Here is a 24276-nt window from a genome sequence, read left to right as displayed (position 1 = left end):
TCCACTGCATGGAACCGAACTGTTCGGCTCGCTTTTGCGCTTTTTCACAGCATGGTACGGTGTTGGAACGGTACGGTACGGCGGAGCTTTTCCACTACATGGAACCGAACGGTACAGCTTGCTTAAACAGTACCACATTGGTTGTGGTTCCAAGATGGCCGTACCGGTACCATATCCCACAATCCTTTGCATGCAGCCTTGACTGTTTGTCACTGCTAGCCACTGATTGGTCAGAGAATCGTTGTTATCCCACCCACTTACTATTAGCGGAAAAGCAAACCGTACCAAACCGTACCGAACCCTTCCAACACCGTACCATGCGGTACCATTCAGTGGAAAACCAAACCGAGCCAAGCAGGGCCGAGTGGAGCCGAGCCGGTACTTGCAGTGGAAAAGTGCCATTAAAAAGGGGGAGAGCTACCACACTTAAAAAGGGGGAGGGTTACCACACTTAAGAAGAGAGAGGGGGCACCCTTAAAAAAGCGGGGTGGGGGCACACTTAAAAAGGGGGAGGGGTACCACACTTAAGAAGGGGGGGGTACACTTAAAAAGGGAGAGGGGGGCACACTTAAAAAGGGGGAAGGCTACCACATGTAAGAAGGGAGAGGAGGGCACACTTAAAAAGGGGAATGGGGCACACTTAAAAAGGGGTAGGGCTACCACACTTAAGAAGGGAGAGGGGGCACACTTAAAAAGGGGGAGGGCTACCACACTTAAGAAGGGAGAGGGGGGCACACTTAAAAAAGGGAGGTGGGGGCACACTTAAAAAGGAGGAGGGGTACCACACTTAATAAGGGAGAGGGGGCACACTTAAAAAGGGGGAGGGCTACCACACTTAAAAATGGGGAGGGCTACCACACTTAAAAAGGGGGAGGGCTACCACACTTAAGAAGGGAGAGGGGGGCACACTTAAAAAAGGGAGGTGGGGGCACACTTAAAAAGGGGGAGGGGTACCACACTTAAGAAGAGGGGGGGGTACAATTAAAAAGGGTGATGGGGGCACACTTAAAAGGGGGGCCTTCTATGTAGTGTAACACACTTGGGATAAACAAAGGTCTAACATCAGACAAATATATGAAAAATTAAGAGGCAAACACACAAATAATTAAATTGATCTCGATGGACCGGTTGGTCTTTTTCTGCTGCCAGTTTTCTATGTTTTGTTCTCTACTCTCCTGGAATCCAGTCAGACGGAAATTATCCTCTCCACTGTCAAAGCCTCCTGATTTCAACAGAAACCTAGAAGGAAATTCCTCTACGACCTCAGAAAAACCCTTCCAGGAGCCAGATGATGTACAACCCCCTTGCACGCACATCTGGGGATTTGTTTAGATTGTTATTCTGTGTGTCATCCATGAGGAGGAATTCCAGCCAGCAGAATGAAATCACTTACAGAAGAAGGTAACCACTTCAGCCCCGGAAGGATTTTCCCCCTTGCTGACCAGGCCACTATTTTGCGATTCGGGACTGCGTTATTTTAACGGACCACTGAGTGGTCGTGCGACGCTGTACCTAAATAAAATTGATGTGATTGGTATTTGATCACCTGTGCGATTTTTATTTTTTGCACTATAAACAGCGACAATTTTGAAAAGTAAAAAACAATATTTTTCACATTCTGCTATATGACATTCTCAAAAAAAAAATAAAAAAATCTAAATTTTTTAACATTTTAGGCCAATTTGGTTTGCGCAAAAGTTATACTAACTACAGGAAAGAATTATGTCATTTTTATTGTTTTTTTTTTTTACTAGTAATGGCGGGCGATCTGCGATTTTTTTTGCAGGACTGCGACATTGCGGCGCACAGATCGGACAGATCAGTGTCCATCAGTGCAGCCTATCGGGGCCCATCAGTGCCGCCTCATCAGCGCACATCAATGAAGGAGTTACCTGTTTGCAAAATTTTATAACAAACTATAAAAACTGGGGTTTTTTTTTTCAAAGTTTTTGGTCTTTTTTGTTTGTTCAGCAAAAAATAAAAACTCCCAGTAGTGATTAAATTCCACCAAAAGAAAGCTCGAATTGTTTGGAAAAAATGATAAAAATTTTGCTTGGGTACAGCATTGCATGACCGCGCAATTGTCATTCAAACTGCGACAGAGCTGAAAGCTGAGAATTGACCTGGACAGGAAGGGGGTTTAACCGCTTGCTGACCGCCGCAAGTACATATACTGCGGCGGTCAGCCCCTCACAGGCAAAGTGACGTATGGGTACGTCACTAGCTTGTGAGGCTCTGGGGAGCGAGCGCGCTCCGCTGGAGGCGCGCTCCGGCTCCCGCCGCAGTCACAGACCCCCCCGCGCGTGTGCCCGGTGGATCCGATGTCTGCCGGGCACTTGCGATCGTCCGTTAGAGCGGGAGAAAGGCGGGCGGCTGATGTAAACAAAGCCGCCTGTCATTCTATCCTGTGTAGGAACAATGATCATACGGTTCTACTATGTAGGACCGTTGATCACTGTTCCTACACCTCAAGCCACAGCCAATCACAATTAAAATCACGCCCCTAGGGACACACACAGCCCCTCCCTCTCAAAAAAAGTTAACCCCTGCCCTGCCAGTGTCATTTTACAGTAACAGTGCATATGTATAGCACTGATTACTGTAGTAATGTCACTGGTAACCCCAAAAGTGTCAAAAATGTCAGTCAAGGGTCCGATCTGTCCGCCGCAATGTCGCAGTCCCGCAAAAAAAATTGCAGATCGCCGCCATTACTCGTTAAAAAAAAAAACAACAAAAATGACAAAAATCTTTCCCGTAGTTAGTAAACGCAAAACCTTTTGCGCAAACCAATCAACATACGCTTTTTGCGATTTTTTTTACCAAAAATATGTAGCATAAAACAAATTGGCCTAAAATGTTAAAAATTTTTGATTTTTACATTTTTTTTTGGGGGGGAATTTCATATAAAAAAATGTGAAAAATATTGTTATTTTTGCAAAATTGAGGCTCTTTTTTTGTTTATAGCGCATGATCAAAAAATCGCACAGGTGATCAAATACCACCAAAAGAAAGCTCTGTTTGTGGGAAAAAAAGGACGTCAAATTCGTTTAGGTACAGCGTCGCACGACCGCGCAATTGTCCGTTAAAGTCACGCAGTGCCGAATCGCGAAATAGGCACTGGTCAGGAAGGGGGTAAAATCTTCCGGGGCTTAAGTGGTTAAGTGCCCGGTAGGCAAGTGGCTAGAGAATGTTTACTTAACTGTGTTCAAAGGGGTGAACTAAAAATTGCTGAGGGTTTAAAGAATATGTAAACCCAACATTTAATATTCCTGATATGTGGCTGCTGTACCATGTACTTGTATGGGGAAGTCTCCTGTTCTCTTTATATTGCTTCCTTTATGTGAAATCCCTGGTGTTCCTGCCAGTTCCTCTGCTTTCCTATTAAAAACTGACTACGGCACAAGAGCACAGCATGGTCAGTTCTCTTGCTGTGCTGGAAACTTAGCCTGCTCTCCTCCAATGATCAGTCTTGTCCTGACACCCCCTGTATAGCCATTTACTAAGAAAATCAGTGTGCTGCTGTTTCTCCTCCCCCAGCTCTTCCTTATGCAGCTGAGAACAGAGATTATGTGATCATCTATAAAAAAAGGGTAAAAAATGTATTGATAATGTTTTTATATCTATACACAAATGTTTTGCCTTTCATTTCTCTTTTGAACTAAATGGGTTGTTTTACAAAGTGAGGGTTTACATTTACTTTAACCACTTCAATACCGGGCACTTCCACCCCCTTCCTGCCCAGGCCAATTGTCAGCTTTCAGTGCTGTGTATGTACTTCAGCTTTCAGTGCTGTATAGTACTTTGAATGACAATCCTGCGGTCATACAACACTGTGAAAAGTTTTTATCATGTTTTTGAGACAGATAAAGCTTTCTTTTGGTGGTATTTAATCACCACTGAGTTTTTTATTTTTGCTAAAAAAAAAAAATAAATAAAAAAAAAAATGACCAGTTTCTGTTATAAATTTTGTAAATAACTAATTGTTCTCCTTTGCTGATGGGCACTGATAGACGGCGCTGATGGGCACTGAAGGGCACTAATGAGGCAGCATTGATGGGCACTAATGAGGTGGCATTGATGGGCACTAATGGGGTGGCACTGATGAAGAGGCACTAATATGCACCACTGATATGCAGCACTGATAGGTGGAACTGGTGGGCACTGATAGGTGGCACTGTTTGGCACTGATAGGTGGCACTGATGGGCAGGCACTAATGAGCACTGAAAGGCAGCACTGATTGGCATCACTGATGGGCACAGACTAGTGTCTCTGATGGGTATAGACTGGTGTCTCTGATGGGCACAGACTGGTGTCTCTGATGGGTACAGACTGGTGTCTCTGATGGGCACAGACTGGTGTCCCAGATGGGTACAGACTGGTGTCTCTGATGGGCACAGACTGGTGTCTCTGAGAGGCACAGACTGGTGTCTCTGAGGGGCACAGACTGGTGTTTCTGATGGGCACAGACTGGTGTTTCTGATGGGCACAGACTAATGTCTCTGATGGGCACAGACTGGTGTCTCTGATGGGCACAGACTGGTGTCCCAGATGGCCACAGACTGATGTCTCTGATGGGCACAGACTGGTGTCTCTGATGGGTACAGACTGGTGTCTCTGATGGGTACAGACTGGTGTCCCAGATGGGCACAGACTGGTGTCCCAGATGGGCACAGACTGATGTCTCTGATGGTTACAGACTGGTGTCTCTGATGGGCACAGACTGGTGTCTCTGATGGGTACAGACTGGTGTCCCAGATGGGCACAGACTGGTGTCCCAGATGGGCACAGACTGGTCTCCCAGATGGGCACAGACTAATGTCTCTGATGGGCACAGACTGGTGTCCCAGATGGGCACAGACTGATGTCTCTGATGGGCACAGACTGGTGTATCTGATGGGTACAGACTGGTGTCTCTGATGGGCACAGACTGGTGTCTCTGATGGGTACAGACTGGTGTCCCAGATGGGCACAGACTGGTGTCCCAGATGGGCACAGACTGATGTCTCTGATGGGCACAGACTACTGTCTCTGATGGGTACAGACTGGTGTCCCAGATGGGTACAGACTGGTGTCTCTGAGGGGCACAGACTGGTGTCTCTGATGGGCACAGCCTGGTGTCTCTGATGGGTACAGACTGGTGTCCCAGATGGGCACAGACTGATGTCTCTGATAGTTACAGACTGGTGTCTCTGATGGGCACAGACTGGTGTCTCTGATGGGTACAGACTGGTGTCCCAGATGGGCACAGACTGGTGTCCCAGATGGGCACAGACTGATGTCTCTGATGGGCACAGGCTACTGTCTCTGATGGGTACAGACTGGTGTCCCAGATGGGTACAGACTGGTGTCTCTGAGGGGCACAGACTGATGTCTCTGATGGTTACAGACTGGTGTCTCTGATGGGCACAGATTGGTGTCTCTGATGGGTACAGACTGGTGTCTCTGATGGGCATAGAGTGGCATCACCGATTGGCACTGTTGGGGCTGCATTGTAATCAGTGCCCTGATTACCTTTACACATCTCCTCTGTGAGAAGATGGCGCTGATCAGCTCTCCTCTCCTCACATTCTGCCAGTGTGAGGCGAGGAGAGCCGATAAATGGCATCTCCTTGTTTACATGTGAATGGCTGTGATTGGACACAGCCGATCACATGGGTAAAGAGCTGCAGCCCCTCTCCGCTGTCATTTGTCTATACGGTGGGTGGGAGGCGGTTAACCGCTTGCCGACCGCCGCACGAACATATACTGCGGCGGTCAGCCCCTCACAGGCAGAGTGACGTATCGGTACGTCACTAGCCTGGGAGGGTCTGGGGAGCGAGCGCGCGCCGCCGGCGGCACGCTCCCGCTCCCCCCGCGCGTGTGACCGGCGAACCCGATGTCCGCCGGTCACTCTGCGATCGTCAGGGGAGAGGGAGAAAGGCAGGCAGCTTGTGTAAACAAGCTGCCTGTCAGTTCTCCCTGTGTAGAGACACTGATCATACGGTTCTACTATGTATTTACGCGATAACTTTTGCGCAAACCAATCAAAATACTCTTTTTGCGATTTTTTTTACCAAACATATGTAGCAGATAACAAATTGGCCTAAAATGTTAAAAAAATTTTGATTTTTAATTTTTTTTTTTTGGGAACGTTATATAGCAGTTAGTAGACGCAATAACTTTTCCGCAAACCAATCAAAACGCATATTTTTTTTTTTTTTTACCAAAAATATGTAGCAGAAAACAATTTGGCCTAAAATGTTAAAAAAAAAAAAAAAAAAAAACAATAAAAACTACATAAATCTTTCCTGTACTTAGTAGTAGCTTTTGCGCAAACCAATCAAAATACGGTCATTGCGATTTTTTTAACCAAAAATATGTAGCAGAAAACAAATTGGCCTAAAATGTTAAAAAAATTTAGATTTTTATTTATTTATTTATTTATTTGTTTATTTATTTTTTGGGGAATGTTATATAGCAGAAAGTGAAAAATATTGTTTTTTTTTTTTTCAGAATTGGAGCTCTTTTTTTGTTTAGCGCGCAATAAAATAAAAATCGCACAGGTGATCAAATACCAGGATTTGTTTTCACCACAAATATGTAGCGGAATACATATTGGCCTAAATTGATGAAAAAACGTAATTTTTAATTTTTTTTTTTATTGGGAATGTTTTATAGCAGAAAGTAAAAAAAAAATTTTTTTTTTTTTCAAAATTGTGTTTTTTTTTTTTGTTTATAGCGCAAAAAAAAAAAAAAAAACGCAGAGGTAATCAAATACCAGGATTTGTTTTTACCACAAATATGTAGCGGAATACATATTGGCCTAAATTGATGAAAAAACTTAATTTTTAATTTTTTTTTATTGGGAATGTTTTATAGCAGAATGTAAAAAAATGTTTTTTTTTTTTTTCAAAATTGTGTTTTTTTTTTGTTTATAGCGCAAAAAAAAAAAAAACGCAGAGGTGATCAAATACCACCAATAGAAAGCTGTATTTGTGGGAAAAAAAGGACATCAATTTTATTTGGGTACAGCATCGCACAACCGCGCAATTGTCCGTTAATGTAACGCAGAGCTGAATCGCAAAATATGGCCTGGTCATTAACGAGGCAAATCTTTCCAGTCCAGAAGGGGTTAAATACAGTATGTTGCAATATCCCCCCCTCCCCATCCAGTTCCATTGTACGTCCAGATGTGCACGTTTAACCCACCCTGTACTGGTACGTTGTATTATCCTAGTCCGGCACTGAGAATACGGTGCACCACAGCTGTGCCTGGACTAGAACCAGAGGCCATCTGTGACATCTGAACGATCGGTTGTCAGTCTAGCAGTCCTGCAAGTTTCCTCCATTGCTCATATAGCTGCAGGCTGTTTGCCGACGAGGGAGTTGCAACACCGGCAGTGTAAGGGTTACTACAACTTCCCGTAACTACAATGTTACTTTCAGTTTCCTATATATAGTATTTTCATTTCCTCATAGGGACAAATTATCCTATTCACGGCGAGATCCTGATCCCAGAACTCCCCGGCCATGGCTGGTAAGTACAAAAGATGTCGGCTTACCCCTTTAATTATTAGACTTCAATTAGAGGATCTGATCCTTCAGTTAGATAAACATGGCTTTGTCCCCCCCCCCCCCCCCCCCGCTAAGCAGCATGGTGTATTTGCAGAACCGTATGAGGAAGTGAAACATATTAGTGATTGCCTGCCGCCAGTTCTTAACCACTTAAGCCCCGGAAGGTTTTACCCCCTTCCTGACCAGGGCCTATTTTGCGATTCGGCACTGCGTGAATTTAACGGACAATTGCGCGGTCGTGCGACACTGTACCTAAACGAATTTGGCGCCCTTTTTTTCCCACAAACAGAGCTTTCTTTTGGTGGTATTTGATCACCTGTGCGATTTTTTGATCATGCGCTATAAACAAAAAAAGAGCGACAATTTTGCAAAAATTACAATATTTTTCACATTTTTTTTATATGAAATTCCCCCCCACAAAAAAGTAAAAATCAATATTTTTTAACGTTTTCGGCCAATTTGTTTTATGCTACCTATGTTTGGTTAAAAAAAATCGCAAAAAGCGTATTTTGATTGGTTTGCGCAAAAGTTATCGCGTTTACTAACAAAGGGAAAGATTTTTGTCATTTTTGTTGTTTTTTTTTTTTTAACGCGTAATGGCGGCGATCTGCAATTTTTTTTGCGGTACTGCGACATTGACTGACATTTTTGACACTTTTGGGGTTATCAGTGACATTTCTACAGTAATCAGTGCTATACATATGCACTGTTACTGTAAAATTACACTGGCAGTGAAGGGGTTAACTTTTTTTTAGAAGGATGTGTGTCCCTAGAGGCGTGATTCTAACTGTGATTGGCTGTGGCTTGAGGCGTAGGAACAGTGATCAACAGTCCTACATAGTAGAACCGTATGATCACCATTCATACACAGGGGAGATTGACAGGCGGCTTGTTTACATCAGCCGCCTGCCTTTCTCCCTCTGCACTGACATAATGCGGTATTTTCCTGAAATACTTAACCATTTGCCGTCTGCTCACTAGAGCACTACTGCGGCAAAGTGGTTCGTTATCGTCTGGCGATGTAGACCTACGTCGCCAGACACTCCCCTTTCTCGGCGGCGCGTGCACGCCGCCGGAGGCTCGCTCCCGCTGTATTCAGTCACAGCGGGAGTCGGGCCAGGGGAGGAGAGGTGGTGATCACCGCCGCTCTTCCCCGATCGTCGAGGAATCGAGTGTGGAGATCCGCCTGCTTGTGTAAACACAAGCGGGCGGATCTCCTAAGTGACAGACAGGGTCAGATTGCAGGGTTCAGCATAGGTTCTATCCGCAATCCCACCTCCGAGCAACGTTCCTTGGTTGCACCCCCCTACCCACCTCCAAGCAATGTTCCTTGGTTCCACCCCTTCTCACTTCCGAGCAACGTCCCTTGGTTCCACCCGCTACCCACCCCCAAACAACATTCCTTGGTTCCACTTGCTACCCACCTCCAAGCAACAATCCTTGGTTCCAACCCCTACCAATCTCCGAGCAACATCCCTTGGTTCCACCTGCTACCAACCTCCTAGCAACATCCCTTGATTCCACCCGCTACCCACCCCCAAACAACATCCCTTGGTTCCATCTGCTACCAACCTCCTAGCAACATCCCTTGATTCCACCTGCTACCCACCCCCAAACAACATCCCTTGGTTCCCCTTGCTACCCACCTCCAAGCAACAATCCTTGGTTCCAACCCCTACCCATCTCCGAGCAACATCCCTTGGTTCCACCTGCTACCCACCTCCTAGCACCATCCCTTGGTTCCACCCGCTATCCACCCCCAAACAACATCCCTTGGTTCCACCCCCTACCCACCTTCCAGTACCGCTCCTTTTAGAGAATACAAAACCAAGCATAATTTTGTGGTGCTAAGTAATTAATATAGAATTTGTTAATGATAACAAGAAAAGCAGTAAAATAGATCCCCCGCAGCCAGCAACAATATCCCCCCCCCAAACAAGAAACAATAAATCCCCATGCAACAAAATACCCCTCCAGCAACAATAGACCCCCCCTAGCACCAGCACACCCCCACTAGCAACAAGCATCAATAAACCCTACAGCAGTTAGAAACAATAGATCCCTCAACAGTAGATCCTTCCCAACACCAAGTCCCCCCCCCCCCCTCCACCAAGAACATGAGACTCCCCAGAAACAATAGACTTCTCCAGCAACAATAAAGCCCCCATCTACAATAGATCCCCAACAGCAACAATAGAATCCCAAGAAGCCAGCATCAATAGACCTTCCAGTACACCTCAGCCCTTATGTATATTCAGTGCTGGAACTGCTTTCCCCCGCACTCCCACTAAATAAAAAAATAGGCATTGTATGTACTGTATATACAGTGGGTACAGAAAGTATTCAGACCCCCTTAAATTTTTCACTCTTTGTTATATTGCAGCCATTTGCTAAAATCATTTAGGTTCATTCTTCTTCCTCATGAATGTACACATAGCACCCCATACTGACAGAAAAACACAGAATTGTTGACATTGTTGCAGATTTATTAAAAAAGAAAAACTGAAATATCACATGGTCCTAAGTATTCAGACCCTTTGCTGTGACATATATTTAACTCAGGTGCTTTCCATTTCTTCTGATCATCCTTGAGATGGTTCTACACCTTCATTTGAGTCCAGCTGTGTTTGATTATACTGATTGGACTTGATTAGGAAAGCCACACACCTGTCTATATAAGACCTTCCAGATCACAATGCATGTCAGAGCAAATGAGAATCATGAGGTCAAAGGAACTGCCTGAAGAGCTCAGAGACAGAATTGTGGCAAGGCACAGATCTGGCCAAGGTTACAAAAAGATTTCTGCTGCACTTAAGGTTCCTAAGAGCACAGTGGCCTCCATAATCCTCAAATGGAAGACGTTTGGGATGACCAGAACCCTTCCTAGAGCTGGCCGTCCGGCCAAACTGAGCTATCGGGGGAGAAGAGCCTTGGTGAGAGAGGTAAAGAAGAACCCAAAGATCACTGTGGCTGAGCTCCAGAGATGCAGTCAGGCGATGGGAGAAAGTTGTAGAAAGTCAACTATCACTGCAGCCCTCCACCAGTCGGGGCTTTATGGCAGAGTGGCCCGACGGAAGCCTCTCCTCAGTGTAAGACACATGAAAGCCCGCATGGAGTTTGCTAAAAAACACCCGAAGGGCTCCAAGATGGTGAGAAATAAGATTCTCTGGTCTGATGAGACCAAAATAGAACTTTTTGGCCTTAATTCTAAGCGGTATGTGTAGAGAAAACCAGGCACTGCTCATCACCTGTCCAATACAGTCCCAACAGTGAAGCATGGTGGTGGCAGCATCAGGCTGTGGGGGTGTTTTTTAGCTGCAAGGACAGGAAGACTGGTTGCAATCAAGGGAAAGATGAATGCGGCCAAGTACAGGGATATCCTGGACAAAAACCTTCTCCAGAGTGCTCTGGACCTCAGACTGGGCAGAAGGTTTACCTTCCAACAAGACAATGACCCTAAGCACACAGCTAAAATAACAAAGGAGTGGCTTCACAACAACTCCGTGACTGTTCTTGAATGGCCCAGCCAGAGCCCTGACTTAAACCCAATTGAGCATCTCTGGAGAGACCTAAAAATGGCTGTCCACCAACGTTTATCATCCAACCTGACAGAACTGGAGAGGATCTGCAAGGAGGAATGGCAGAGGATCCCCAAATCCAGGTGTGAAAGACTTGTTGCATCTTTCCCAAAAAGATTCCTGGTTGTATTAGATCAAAAGGGGGCTTCTACTAAATACTGAGCAAAGGGTCTGAATACTTAGGACCATGTGATATTTCAGTTTTTATTCTTTAATAAATCTGCAACAATGTCAACAATTCTGTGTTTTTCTGTCAGTATGGGGAGCTGTGTGTACATTCATGAGGAAGAAGAATGAACCTAAATGATTTTAGCAAATGGCTGCAATATAACAAAGAGTGAAAAATTTAAGGGGGTCTGAATACTTTCCGTACCCACTGTATATATATATATATATATATATATATATTTATTCTTGGGGTTTTAGATAATTTTCTAGCCAAAAATACAGATTTCAAAATGTGTGAGAAACAAAATAAATTGCTCCAGAGGAAGCATAGATGTTGCAGATTGAAAGGTATGGTTGGTGTAGCTGTTATTAATGTCCTATAAATAGTTTAACAGCAGCGTTCTTCTTTAATACTGCCGCTTGTCCTTCATGCACAGACGGAAGGCACTTTGTGGACAGACATCGGGAGAATCTGATAAGTCGGATGTATGCAGTGGATGGTGTCTTAGATGGTCTTCTTCAAGAGGATCTGCTGACATATGAACAATATGAGCGAGTGCGGTGCCAGAGCACATCGCAGGAGAAGATGAGAGAGCTGTACCGTTATATCCGAGGCTGGGGAACGGACCACAAGGACACATTATACAATATTCTACTAAACAGAAACAGGCCGCTCATCCAAGACCTGCAGAGATAAGACAATGCTTTCTAAAAAATAGCACTGGGTCTGTTTGTATGAGTATAGATGTGTTCCTGAGACCAGCGTCTGGGTGTGAAGAGTCCGTCACATGGGACCATCGGTGACCACAGAACCATCTCTCTGATTGTCTTAGTACCTGTTGTAGTTGATATAAAATTATATTTCTTGTACAGAGCCTGGCGTTAAATTATTTAAAGTTTAAAAAAAAGCTTATTAATCACTTCTGGACCGGAAGGATTTGCCCCCTTAATGACCAGGCCATTTTTTGCGATTCGGCACTGCGTTACTTTAACTGAGAATTGCGCGGCCGTGCTACGCTGTACCCAAATAAAATTGACGTCCTTATTTTCCCACAAATAGAGCTTTCTTTTGGTGGTATTTGATCACCTCTGTGATTTTTATTTTTTTGCGCTATAAAAAAAAAAGAGCGACAACTCTGAAAAAAAAAAAAAAACAATATTTTACATTTTCTGCTATATGACATTCCCAAAAAAAAAAAATTTAAAACTCAAAATTTTTATAATATTCTAGGCCAATTTGTTTTCTGCTACATATTTTTGGTAAAACAAAATTACAATAAGCGTATTTTGATTGGTTAGCGCAAACTAACTACGGGAAAGATTTATGTCATTTTTATTATTATTTTTAATTTTTTTTTTTACTAGTAATGGCGGCGATCTGCGATTTTTAGCGGGACTGCGACATTTCGACGGACAGATCGGACCCGTAACTGACATTTTTGGGGGAACCAGTGACATTACTACAGTAATCAGTGCTAAAAATATGCCGTTACTGTAATAATTACACTGGCAGGGAAGGGGTTAATACTGTAGGTGATCAAGGGGTTAAATGTGAGCCTAGGGGAGTGATTCTAACTGTGTGGGGGCGGGACTTGTGAAATGATCAGAGAGACATGTGATCCTACATAGAAGGATCACAGGCACTCTATGATCATTCCAGAGAGAAGAACGGTCAGCTGTGCTTACAATAACTGACCGTCCTTCTCTCTCAGCGGGGAGCGATGGGGGGTTTCAGGCGTGCATCCGAGTCCCCGCTGCAGAGTGGGGGCGGGAGCTGCAGGTGGGTGACCTATGTATACCTACGTCGGTTTGCGCAGGAGGGACTGCCTGCGGCAGTATAACAGCGGGGGGCGGTCCTTAAGTGGTTAATATATTTAAAAAATGTGGGGTTAATTAGATGAAAGGAACTACTTTTATTTAAAGGGCTGGCTCACCTGTACAGTAAAAATGTAAAGGTGAACTAACACCAGATACCCTCCCCAACCCTCTGGTCCCCGCTGTACTTACCTCCAAGGTTGCCGAGCTCTAGCACCACCAAAGCCGCTCCAGCGATTCAGGGATTTAATAACCTCGCTCTTCTCCAAGCAGAACTTCCAGGACGGACAGAATAGATTAACTGTGATGGCGCTGGCCAATCAGAAACAATCTGGTCCACCCTGAATGCGCTGTTTGGAGAAGAATTGGGATTTCAAATCCCCAGATTGCTGGAGCTGCTGCAGGGGTGCTGACAGCTTGGCAACCCCGGAAGGAATTACAGAAGGGACCAGGCGGGTGGGGAGGGTAATGTTACTGAGCTGCAATGAGGGTGGATTGTGCGGTATAGACCCTCTGGCATTACTATCACCTGAGGTGGGTGGTTTTGGCACCAAAAACTACCAATGACACTATGCAGCTCAGCTGCCAGTGTCCTAGCAACTAGCTTAGTAACACCGCACTGTGTACAGAGGGTAATGTACTGGTCTGCAATAGGAGCAGATTGCCCAATATGGAAACACCAGCCTTAGTGTTGCCTGAGGCGGACCGGTTTGCCGCCGTAACAACCTGTGTGACTAGCCACCAGTGGCCTAGCAACCAGTTTAGTAACGCTGCGATGTGTATACAGGGTAATGTTACTGAGCTGCAATGAGAGTAGATTGTCTGGTATGGACAACCCGGCCTTAATATCACCTAAGTTGGACAATTTTGCTGCCATACCAACCAATGACGCAGCGTGGCTCAGCTGCCGGTGTCCTAGCAACCACCTTAGTAACACTGCACTATATGCACAGGGTAATGTTACAAGGATGCAACGAGGACAGATTGTCCACTATGCAAACTCCAGCCTTCTTGTTGTCTGAGGCAGATGGTTATGCCGCCATTACAACATGTGTGCCTAGCCACCAGTGGCCTAGCAACCAGTTCAGTAACACTACGATGTGTATACAGGGTAATGTTACTGAGCTGCAATGAGAGTAGATTGTCTGGATACCTAGGCCTTAGTATCACCTGAGGTGTACAGCTTTGCCACCATATAAAGCAATGCTAAGTGGCTCAACTGCCAGTGTCCTAGCAACCAGCTTAGTAACACCACCCTGTGTACTAGTGATCGACCAATATCGTTTTTTTAATGCCGATACCAATATTTTGGTCATCGGATATCGGTATCCGCCGATATTTTCAGACATTAAATTTTTTTTTTTTTCACAGGTACTCTTGTGGAGGGATCTGGGGGTCTGAAAGACCCCAAACCCCTCCTCTACACTTAAAAGCATTCAAAACGCCAAGTTTGACTGTTTTGAATGCTGTTATTTTCTTGAATGTGGCGCCGAGTACCCGGAAGTGATGTCATGACATCACTTCCGGGTTTTTTACATGGAGACCTGATCAGAGCCGAATGCGGCTTTGATCGGGTCTTCTCTTCAGCGGCCGATGAGGTAGGATGCCCGGGTCTCCCGGTGGGACGGGAGACCCGGGCGAGCTGCGGAAGGGGGGGGGGTACATCCCCTCCTGCTCCTTGTAATGACAGCCGAGCGGCTTCTCAGCTCCATCGGTTGTCATTACAAGACAGCTGACTGTTGGCTATGGACGCCAGTACTGGGGTGATGCCTCTAGCTACAGGCATCACTCCGGTAAAGCACATTCCCGAAATATCGGCAATATCGGTATCCTCAGGGGCCGATTCCGATATATCAGGGAAAGTGCATATCGACCCCTGATATATCGGTGTTGCCGATAATCAGTCGATCCCTGTACACAGGGTATTGTTACTGAGCTGCAACGAGGACAGATTATCCACAATGGAAACTCTGGCCTCCTACACCCTACTAGTTTATTTTCGTTCAACTCACGTGGGTTAAACGAAAAAACCTCACAATCCAGGTCAGAGCTGCTGTACTAACAATCCAACGTTAGTATAGTGATCTGAAGTGCTATTGTGTTCTGACAGGGGAACAACCCCTCCGCCAGAAAATACCAGTCAGCGCATTCAGCCATTGGCTGACAGCGCTGATCGGGAGGGTGTAATCAGACCATTTTCGGTCATGGCCCTTCTACAGATGCCTGTTAAAACGGCTGATTTCTGTCGGACCGGCTGCCATACACACGGGCCGATTTTTGGATGGTTTCTATTGAACCGGCTAACGTTGTCTGACATTTAACCCGTGTGTACTAGGCTTTAGTGTTGCCTGAGGTAGACTGTTTTGCCGCCATAACAACCTGTGTACATAGTCACCAGTAGCCTAGCAACCAGTTCAGTAATACTGCAATGTGTAGACAGGAGGAATGTTACTGAGCTGCAATGAGAGTGGATTGTCTGGTATGGACATCCAGGCCTTAGTATCACCTCAGGTGGACGGTTTTGCCGCCATACCAACCAATGAAGCAGTGTGGCCTAGCCTCTAGTGTCCTAGTGAGGTGTTGTATCACCTCCTCGCCACCTGCGATCCCCCCCCCCCCCGCACCCATTGAACGTGGTTGCCGGGTGCTTACCGAGTGGTCCTCTTTACTTGAAAGGGTCATGTTCGGCGGGCGCTATGCCCGCAAAAAGCAACAGGGGGTTTAAGTCTTGACACAGAGCAATGCATCATGGCCGTAGCACATGTAAACCCCTGGCCGCTACCTTTGTAGCTAAAGGGGGTAGTGAGGGGGCAATAAATGCGCCCCTCAACCAAAGGTGTAACTTTCAATGGCGCACCAACACACCTCCTATACATTGCGTTGCAACGCACCCCACGTACTACCTATATGTTGTGTCACTGAGAAAAAAATATGGTATGTCTGTATTTGTGTTTGCTCCAGTGCATTGGCAGCTTATTCCAGAGTGCCAGCAACACACTATATAAATGGGACCTAAAGCCAGACTGTTGCCTTATAACTGGGGCCCCATAGCCTCACTTATGTTTTCATATCATACAAGGCCCTCTCACACTTGTGCAACCTGAAAGTTGTGCCATTTTGCCTGGACTTGAAGCGATGTCTGTGTAATATTGAGGTCTATGAACTATTGATCGACCGATATCGTTTTTTTTAACGCCGATGTCGATATTTTGGTCATCGGATATTGGCCGATATTTTCGGACATTGCATTTTTTTTTTTTTATGTCTACAGGTACTGTGGTGGAGGGATCTGGGGGGTCTAAAAGACCCCAAACTCCTCCTCTGCACTTAAAAGCATTCAAAACGCCAAGTTTGGCTGTTTTGAATGCTGTAAGTTTTTTTAATTCGGCGCCACCTGTACCCGGAAGTGATGCCATGACATCACTTCCCAGTACTCTGCGTCGAATTAAAATTATTGAAAGTAAAAAAAATGGAGACCCGTTTAGAGCTGAGTGCCGGGTCACACTTGTGCGATGCGGGAAGGCTGCGAATTTGCAGTGTGTTCCCGCATCGCAAACGCACATCTGGCAGTTCACACTGCCATATGCGATACGCTGGGGGTGTCAATGAAATGTTAACGACACCCCCAGTTTGATCGCATATCGCAGTGCGATCTGACAGTTAGCACAGGATCGGATCGCCCAAGTGTGAACCACTGTACAATCCGATCCTGATGCCACTGAAAAAATACCTCATGTGCGTCTTTTGTGTGGGTGCAGTGCGAATTTAGCCATACAAACTGTATGGCTGAAATCGCACTGCACATCTGATCGTATGTAATGAAGGAGCAGTGCGCTCCGATATTACATGCGATCACCGCACACGCGGAAGTGTGAACCAGCACTGAATGCAGCTTTGATCGGGTCTTCTCTTTGGCGGCCCTGCATGTAGGATGCCCGGGTCTCCCAGTGGGACAGGAGACCCGGGGAAGGTGGCAGGGGGACATCCTTTCCCGCTCCTTGTAATGACAGCCGAGCGGCTTCTCAGCCACATCGGTTGTCATTACAAGACCGCCAACAATCGGCTATGGACGCCGGTACCAGGGTGATGCCTCTAGCTGTAGGCATTACTCCGGTACAGCACTTTCCTGAAATATCGCTAACCTCAGGGACCGATTCCGATATATCGGGGAAAGTGCCTATTGGCCACCGATATAATGATGTTGACGATAATCGGTCGATCACTATTATGAACCTCAAGTTGCAGCAAAGTAGTGCAGGTGTTCCGTGAGAATTACCTACCCGTGAGAAAAACCTACCCCTCGTCACTTACGGTTCACGGCACTGTATGGAATGCAGCCGTTACATTAAAACATCTGGGCTGCAATACGAATCATCTCCGCTCCTGTGGCTGTCACTTCCCTGCTCTCGGCAAGTAAATATAAAAGCGGCGGCGGGTGTATGTAAACATAAATCACGGAGACGCCAGCCGCTTTTATATTTACTTGCCGAGAGCAGGGAAGTGACAGCCACATGAGCGGAGATGATTCGTATTGCAACCCCGCTGTTTTATTTAACCGCCGCGTGGGTAGGTTTTTTCCACGGTACACCGTCCTATTTCCATACTAGTGCGCATGCGCACTAGTCAGCTCCTCTGTCGTCCCTTTAGGTATCTGGCCCTGTGAGCATGCGCACTGCTGCGCTGCTCAGCTGTTCCTGGCCGGAAGTGACGAGGGGTAGGTAATTCTCACGGGGTAGGTAATTCTCACGCTACACAGGGCCTACTTTGAAGTCACTGTGATTTCAAGGCGCACAGATATGAACAGTACTCATTGGGTACAACTGGTCATGGGGCTTTGCAGTCAAGCAAGTGTGAAAGAGGGCCCAAAGGACTTTATTTATCACTTTCCACACTGTGTTCACTGTCACTATGGAGACAGAGACCCTCTGAGGTAACTAGGGAGGCGTCACGTGATCCCCTTCCACTAACGCAAGTCCCCTGCATTTCCCGTGCGCCCGCCACGCTCTGATTGGCCGCTTCGGTCACACGCTATGCTCTGATTGGCCGCCCCAGTCACATGCCCCCACTCTGATTGGCTGTTCCGCCGGGCGCGCTCCTTGAAGCTCAGTCGGTTCGCCTCTATCCAGTGACAGAACCGGAGATGCAGCGACAGTCTCGCCTGAAGCGGGAGCTCCAACTCCTCAGCACCGAGCCGCCCTCGGGCGTCAGCTGCTGGCAGTCCGGGGACCGGATGGACGAGCTCCGGGCTCAGGTGGTGGGCTCCGCCGGGTCCCCGTACGAGGGCGGCGTGTTCAGCCTGGACATCTCCGTGCCGGAGCGCTACCCGTTCGAGCCGCCCCGGGTGCAGTTCGTCACCCCCATCTACCACCCGAACATCGACTCCGCCGGCCGCATCTGCCTGGACATCCTCAAGCCGCCGCCGAAGGGAGCCTGGAGACCGGCGCTGAGCCTCTCCTCCGTCCTCACCTCCATACAGCTACTGATGACTGAGCCCAACCCCGAGGACCCGCTCATGGCTGACATCGCCCGGGAGTACAAGTATCACCGAGCCGCATACACCGCCACCGCCCGGAAATGGACCGAGAAACACGCCGAGGCCCCAGGGGCCACACATAAGAGGGCGGGGCCGGAGAGAGAGGAGCCCAGCAAGAGGCCCTGCCGGGAGGAGGAGCAGGGTGACGTCACGGGGCGGGCTGAGTGATCGGTTTTCTATTGGAAAATAGACCGGAAGTGATTCTGCTTATTGCGCATTCTCTATGCGTTCCAACATGGCCGCTATGCGTTTCACTAGGCTTCCTAATGTGACAGAACGTGAAAGCAGCAGCAGACATCTAAATACACCCAGGCAACGTTTGAATTTTATACTTATTTTAACAGATAACTCAAGTTATGTACTGACATAGACTATTTCACCGCGACCGAGTGACATAGACTATTTCACTATATAATCAGTTTGTCGCTGAGCAGTGCGGGGTGTACCAAGATGGCCGTCACCACCTTCTGCCTGCAGGTTTCTCGCTAGATTACTATAATACAGATGTAATACTGTGATTCAGTATAAAAGGTTGAGTTTACTGCTAAAATGTAAAATTCAAGACTTGCGCGCTTGCACTTTGTCACTGAGCAGTGCGGGGTGTACCAAGATGGCCGTCACCACCTTCTACCTGCAGGTTTCTCGCTATATTTACTATAATACATTTCACTATATAATCAGATTGTCGCTGAGCAGTGCGGGGTGTACCAAGATGGCCGTCGCCACCTTCTGCCTGCAGGTTTCTCACTAGATTACTGTAATGCAGATGTAATACTGGGATTCGGTATAAAAGGGGAGTTTACTGCTAAAATAAATGTAAAATTCAAGACTTGCGCGTTTGCAGTTTGTCGCTGAGCAGTGTGGGGTGTACCAAGATGGCCGTCACCACCGTCTACCTGCAGGTTTCTCGCTATATTTACTATAATACAGATGTAATACTGTGATTCGGTATAAAAGGTTGAGTTTACTGCTAAAATAATTGTAAAATTCAAGTCTGAGAAGTTGTCTGCCGCTGCTTCGTGTTCTGTCACATTAGGAAACCTATTGGAACGCATAGCAGCCATGTTGGAGCACATGTGCAGTAAGCAATTTTTGCTCAGAACATTCCTTCCGTTATATTTTCTGATTGGTAGTGGAATTCTGACAGAACACGGTGGAGGAAACTGATCCTTAGTGATGTCTGCATTCGAGCAGTCACGTGACTTTGTTTTCCCCATGTGACTCCAGAATCATCCAGCCTGCTCCACCCTGAGTGATAGACTGTCACCGGATGGTCTGCACAGTCCAACTCACCCCCTAATACTGTCCAAACCTGCTCCACCCTGGATAACAGACTCTTAGGATATCACAGGAGGGTCTGCACAGTCCAGCTCCCCCCTCTGATTGTGTCCCAGCCTACTCTGCCTTTAGTGAGACTGCCTGCGTGAATGACAGCCGGTGTCCACAAGTGACTTCACATCCAATCTGGCCTTTCCCTGATGGGTGTTACAAGCGGCTCCACCGTGAATAAGACTGCCTGTGTTATGGAAGGAATAAATGGCTGTCCCGTGTCTCCATGTAAATTCAGAACTAAACTTGCTTGTGTCCTGGCACGTTTCACTCTTAATAACAGATGGTGTTCTGATGTGTTAGGAGGGTATGAATGGCAGCCACTGTCCCCTTGTGACTCCAGAACCAAACCATCCCACAACCCTCTGATGGTGTCCCAATATGCTCCACATTGAATGACTGCCTGTGTTCTGGATAGTATAAATGGCAGCCATTGTCCCCATGTGACTTCTGGCCCAAACAATCTGCCTTATCCCAGCATGCTCCAACTTGAATGGTAGCCTGTCATTATGCAGAAGGATAGTCTCAATGGCAGCCACGTGACTTTGAGAACCAAACAATCTGGGTTATTCCTGATAGTGTCCTAGCATGCTTCCATCTTGAATGACAGCCTGTCTTATGATGTATCAGGATAGTCTCAGTAGCAGCCACTACAGACATGTGACGCTCGGAACAAAACAATCCAGCTTATTCCTGATGCTCCACCTTTGAACAGCAGCCACTGTCCACCATGTGGTTCCAGATCCAAAGAATCCAGCTCACCCCTCTTATATGGTGCCAGTCTGCTGAACTGTGAATGAGACAGTTATATGGATGATTTAATTAGCAGCCAGTGACTTCAGAACCAAACAATCCAGTTTATCTCTTGTGATGTCTCAGCATGCTTCACCCTTGCCAGCCTGATTTATGACATCACAGTATGGTCCAAATGGCAATCAGTGACTTTTTAGCCTAATAATTTTATCTTATTCCTGGTGATGTCCCAGCATGCTTCACCCTAAATGATGGTCTGAGTGCCAGCTGGTGTCTCACATCACTGTAAGCAAAGGATCTGGTTTATCCCTTGTGGTGTTGTGGCATGCTCTACACTAAATGATAGCCTGAGACAGAATGGTTTGAATGGCAACCACATGGCTCCAGAACCAGCTGATTGGTCTCCTAGCATGCTCTGTCTTGCATCACGCGATAATATAAGACAGTTGCTGTCACTAAGTCTGATTTATGACATCACAGGATGGTCCCAATGGCAATTGGTTTTACTATGACTTCTAAACCAAACCATTTTTAGCTTATTTCTGGTGGTGTCCCAGCATGCCCCTCCTCCCCTAATGACAGCCTGTTACATTATGGTCTGAATGGCAGTTGATGTCACCATGTGACTTCTGAACCAAACACTCTGGTTTTATCCCTGATGGTATAAAAGGTAATCGGGACACTGCTGCAGGTAAGAACACCCTAGCAGGTGCAGGTTCAGCTCCCCACTGAAGATGTGATATTCAATATAGTGGATGACCAGACTCCAGAAAAAAGAACCTCCTGTCTGCAAGAGAAGTGAGAATTCTAACATGTTTACACTAGAATGCTTAATAGAAAATAATCAGTGATGAGCATTAGAAGTCTCACTTTGCCTGTTTGTACTTTTCATTACATCCATAAATTCAAGAAAAATAGTCTGTTATTGGAGTGTGGCCTTCCTCTATACTGACTATTACCATCCCTGATAGTGTACTAGAATGTTTCTGGATGACAGCCGGCCCTATGAACATCAGCAGATGTCTCCACTGGACTCAAACCAAAAATCTTTTCTCTTATGTCCCAGAATGCTTTGCCTCGTGAAGTCGCAGGATGTTCTGGCTTCTGGTGACTCAACTATTCAGTCTTAGTGATGTCCCAGCATGCCCTGCCCTGAATGATTTTCCTATTCCTTATAATCTCACAAGAATAACTTTTATCAGTGCTGGTGACTAAAACACCATTGTCCTATATTCTTCGGTCACAGGATTTCCTTAAGAAAATCTGTTCCTAAAAAAAAAAAAAATGTGGAGGTTGCCTTTGCTGCTGTGCTTTAAAAAAAATGCTAGTTGCCTGGCTGTCATGCAGATTATTTTGCTTCATTACATTGAATCCGTTATTAAACGTTGGAACCTGTGCTGATGACCTTGCAATTTAGACTCGATTCACACCAGCGCGACTGGTCAGCCTGACAAGTCGCGGTCCATTGACTGCTACAGGACCCGTTCTAATAGGAGCGACACAAGTCGCTACGACTTAGAAAAAGGTTCCTGTACTACTTCGGGCAACCTCGCAGCGACTTGCATAGACTTTCATTATATGAAGTCTGTGCAAGTCGCGCCGAAGTCGCGGTGCACTGGACTTCACAAGTCGCCCCCCGAAGTAGTACAGAGTCGTGTCGCCATAGTGTGAACCGACTATTACAGGCTGCTAAAGATAAGAATGAGACACTACAGAAACGGTTTTCTCTGAAAGCATGGCTGGAGGTTGAACGTGTATATAGATAATAAAAAAAAATTTATAGATGGCTTAAAAAAAGTTTAATATATACGTTTATACAGGATTTGCAGTGAAGGGCAATTGTGTGAATATTGTAAACAAAATATGACCAGATTAACGTGTCCTTCCGTAATTTCTCATAGTTGGACCTCTACTGAATTGTTTTGCTACTATTTCCTTTTTCCTCTCTTCTTCCCGTCTTCTGTCTGGTTTAATTCTTGCTTTGAGTTTTTTTGTTATATATGTGTAAATGTACCCCATAATTTATTGGTAAGTTTCAAAATAAAGTGAGAGAAAAAAAAATTGCAAGGCGTCGCAAATGTTTGTTTATCTTTTTGGCTATCTGTGTACTATTGCAGAGATTTCGCTTCCTTGCCCATTGCCAAAACAAAACCTGAGAGGAGAGGAAATCCTTGCAAATTAAGGGAATCCCTTTGGGGGGGGCACCATAACAAGCTGTTCCCATTGGAAGATTTCCCCTCTATTACTTTTATGGGGACAACCCAAAATTTGGGATTTACTTTCAGTTTCGATGATAGTGGTACACCGGACCAATAGAGAGAGTGGATCTCCTTAATTGGGGCACAGATCGCAATAAAAAAAAAAAAAAAAAATTGTAAATTGTAAATTTTTTTTTTTTTTTACTCCTATCCAAAACGTAAACAAATCCTTTATAATAAAGTATAAATGTTTAATTTCATGTTTTTTAGGTTGGCTTTTTTGCAGGTAAAAAAATGTGCATTTTATTACTTTTTAGGAGTCTGCATAGCATTGCACCGACGATTATCAGATCACAGGTGTAATCTCAAGCGCCTGCAGAGTCTTGTCACCTGTTTTCCCATACGGGCAGGCAGTTATGCCCCGTACACACGCGTCGATAGTTGGCCGTGAATTTTCAGCCAACGTCCGATCGGCCGTTTTTTCGGCTTGTTAGTATGATGCTTCCGACAACTGACTCCGACTTTTCGGCCGAAAAAAAAAATCTGGTGTGCAGGTTATAAAATTTTTTGTTGGCCGTCACCACAACGGCCGATTTTCCGTCAGTCAGTACAGATTTTGGCAGACAAAAATCTGATGAGCAAGACTGGGCATGCTCAGAGATAAAAAAACAAACGGAAAGTAAACCAGCACGTGACATCACTTCTGAAGTAGATTTTTGTTGGCCGAGAAAATTAGTGTGCAGTCTAGAGCACATTTCAACCAACACAACAACACTGGACAAAAGTCGGCCGATAATCGTTGCGTGTGTACGAGGCATTAGTGAATGACCGGAAGAATCAATGAACTGTTAGAGCGCTCATTAGCGCCCTGGTAGTTTGTTGAGAACTACAAATGGACAGTCAAAAAGGTTGTCTGTACTTGTAGTGCATTCATTTACAGAACTCTGAATAAATGACTCAGCCGTGTGGGTGGAGTCCTGCATGGCCACATTCTTATCAAGTTGTGATCGGGTGCAGGGGGAAGATCCCCAGCCTGCTGTCACAATTAGAAGATGGACCAGGGAGAGGCTGCAGTAACGGGAACTTATAAGACCCCGTTCACACTGGGGCAACACTACTTGCTGGGGCGACCTCACAGTTCAATGTGTGCAGCGCGCACCGCGACCTCGGAGCGGCCGGCACGGACTTCATAACATTGAAGTCTATGACGGTCGCTCCGGGTCGCCCCAAAGAAGCTCCGAACCCCTTTTCTAAGTCGGAGCGACTTGTGTCGCTCCTATTAGAACGGGTCCACAGCTTCTCTATGGCAGGCGACCTACGGCGATCTGTCAGGCGACCAGGTCGCCT

The 24276-nt window shown here is 46.0% G+C and overlaps 2 protein-coding genes across 2 annotated transcripts in view; both read left to right on the top strand.

Moving 5' to 3' along the window:
• Window positions 1–24276, top strand: part of LOC309557569 (uncharacterized protein) — a gene marked incomplete at its 5' end in the record, with an annotated part of 604667 nt that overhangs the window by 67943 nt on the left and 512448 nt on the right. The window lies entirely within an intron of this gene.
• Window positions 18205–18817, top strand: UBE2T (ubiquitin conjugating enzyme E2 T; the record flags this gene model as incomplete). Its single annotated transcript, XM_082262250.1, has 1 exon — window positions 18205–18817. Exon 1 carries the CDS (start codon window positions 18257–18259, stop codon window positions 18815–18817), a length of 561 nt encoding a protein of 186 aa, XP_082118376.1. The 5' UTR covers window positions 18205–18256.

This window comes from Pelophylax lessonae (genome assembly GCF_965119305.1).
Source record: "Pelophylax lessonae genome assembly, chromosome: 6".
Taxonomy (NCBI): Eukaryota; Metazoa; Chordata; class Amphibia; order Anura; family Ranidae; genus Pelophylax; species Pelophylax lessonae.
This window is presented reverse-complemented; position numbering and strand designations above follow the sequence as displayed.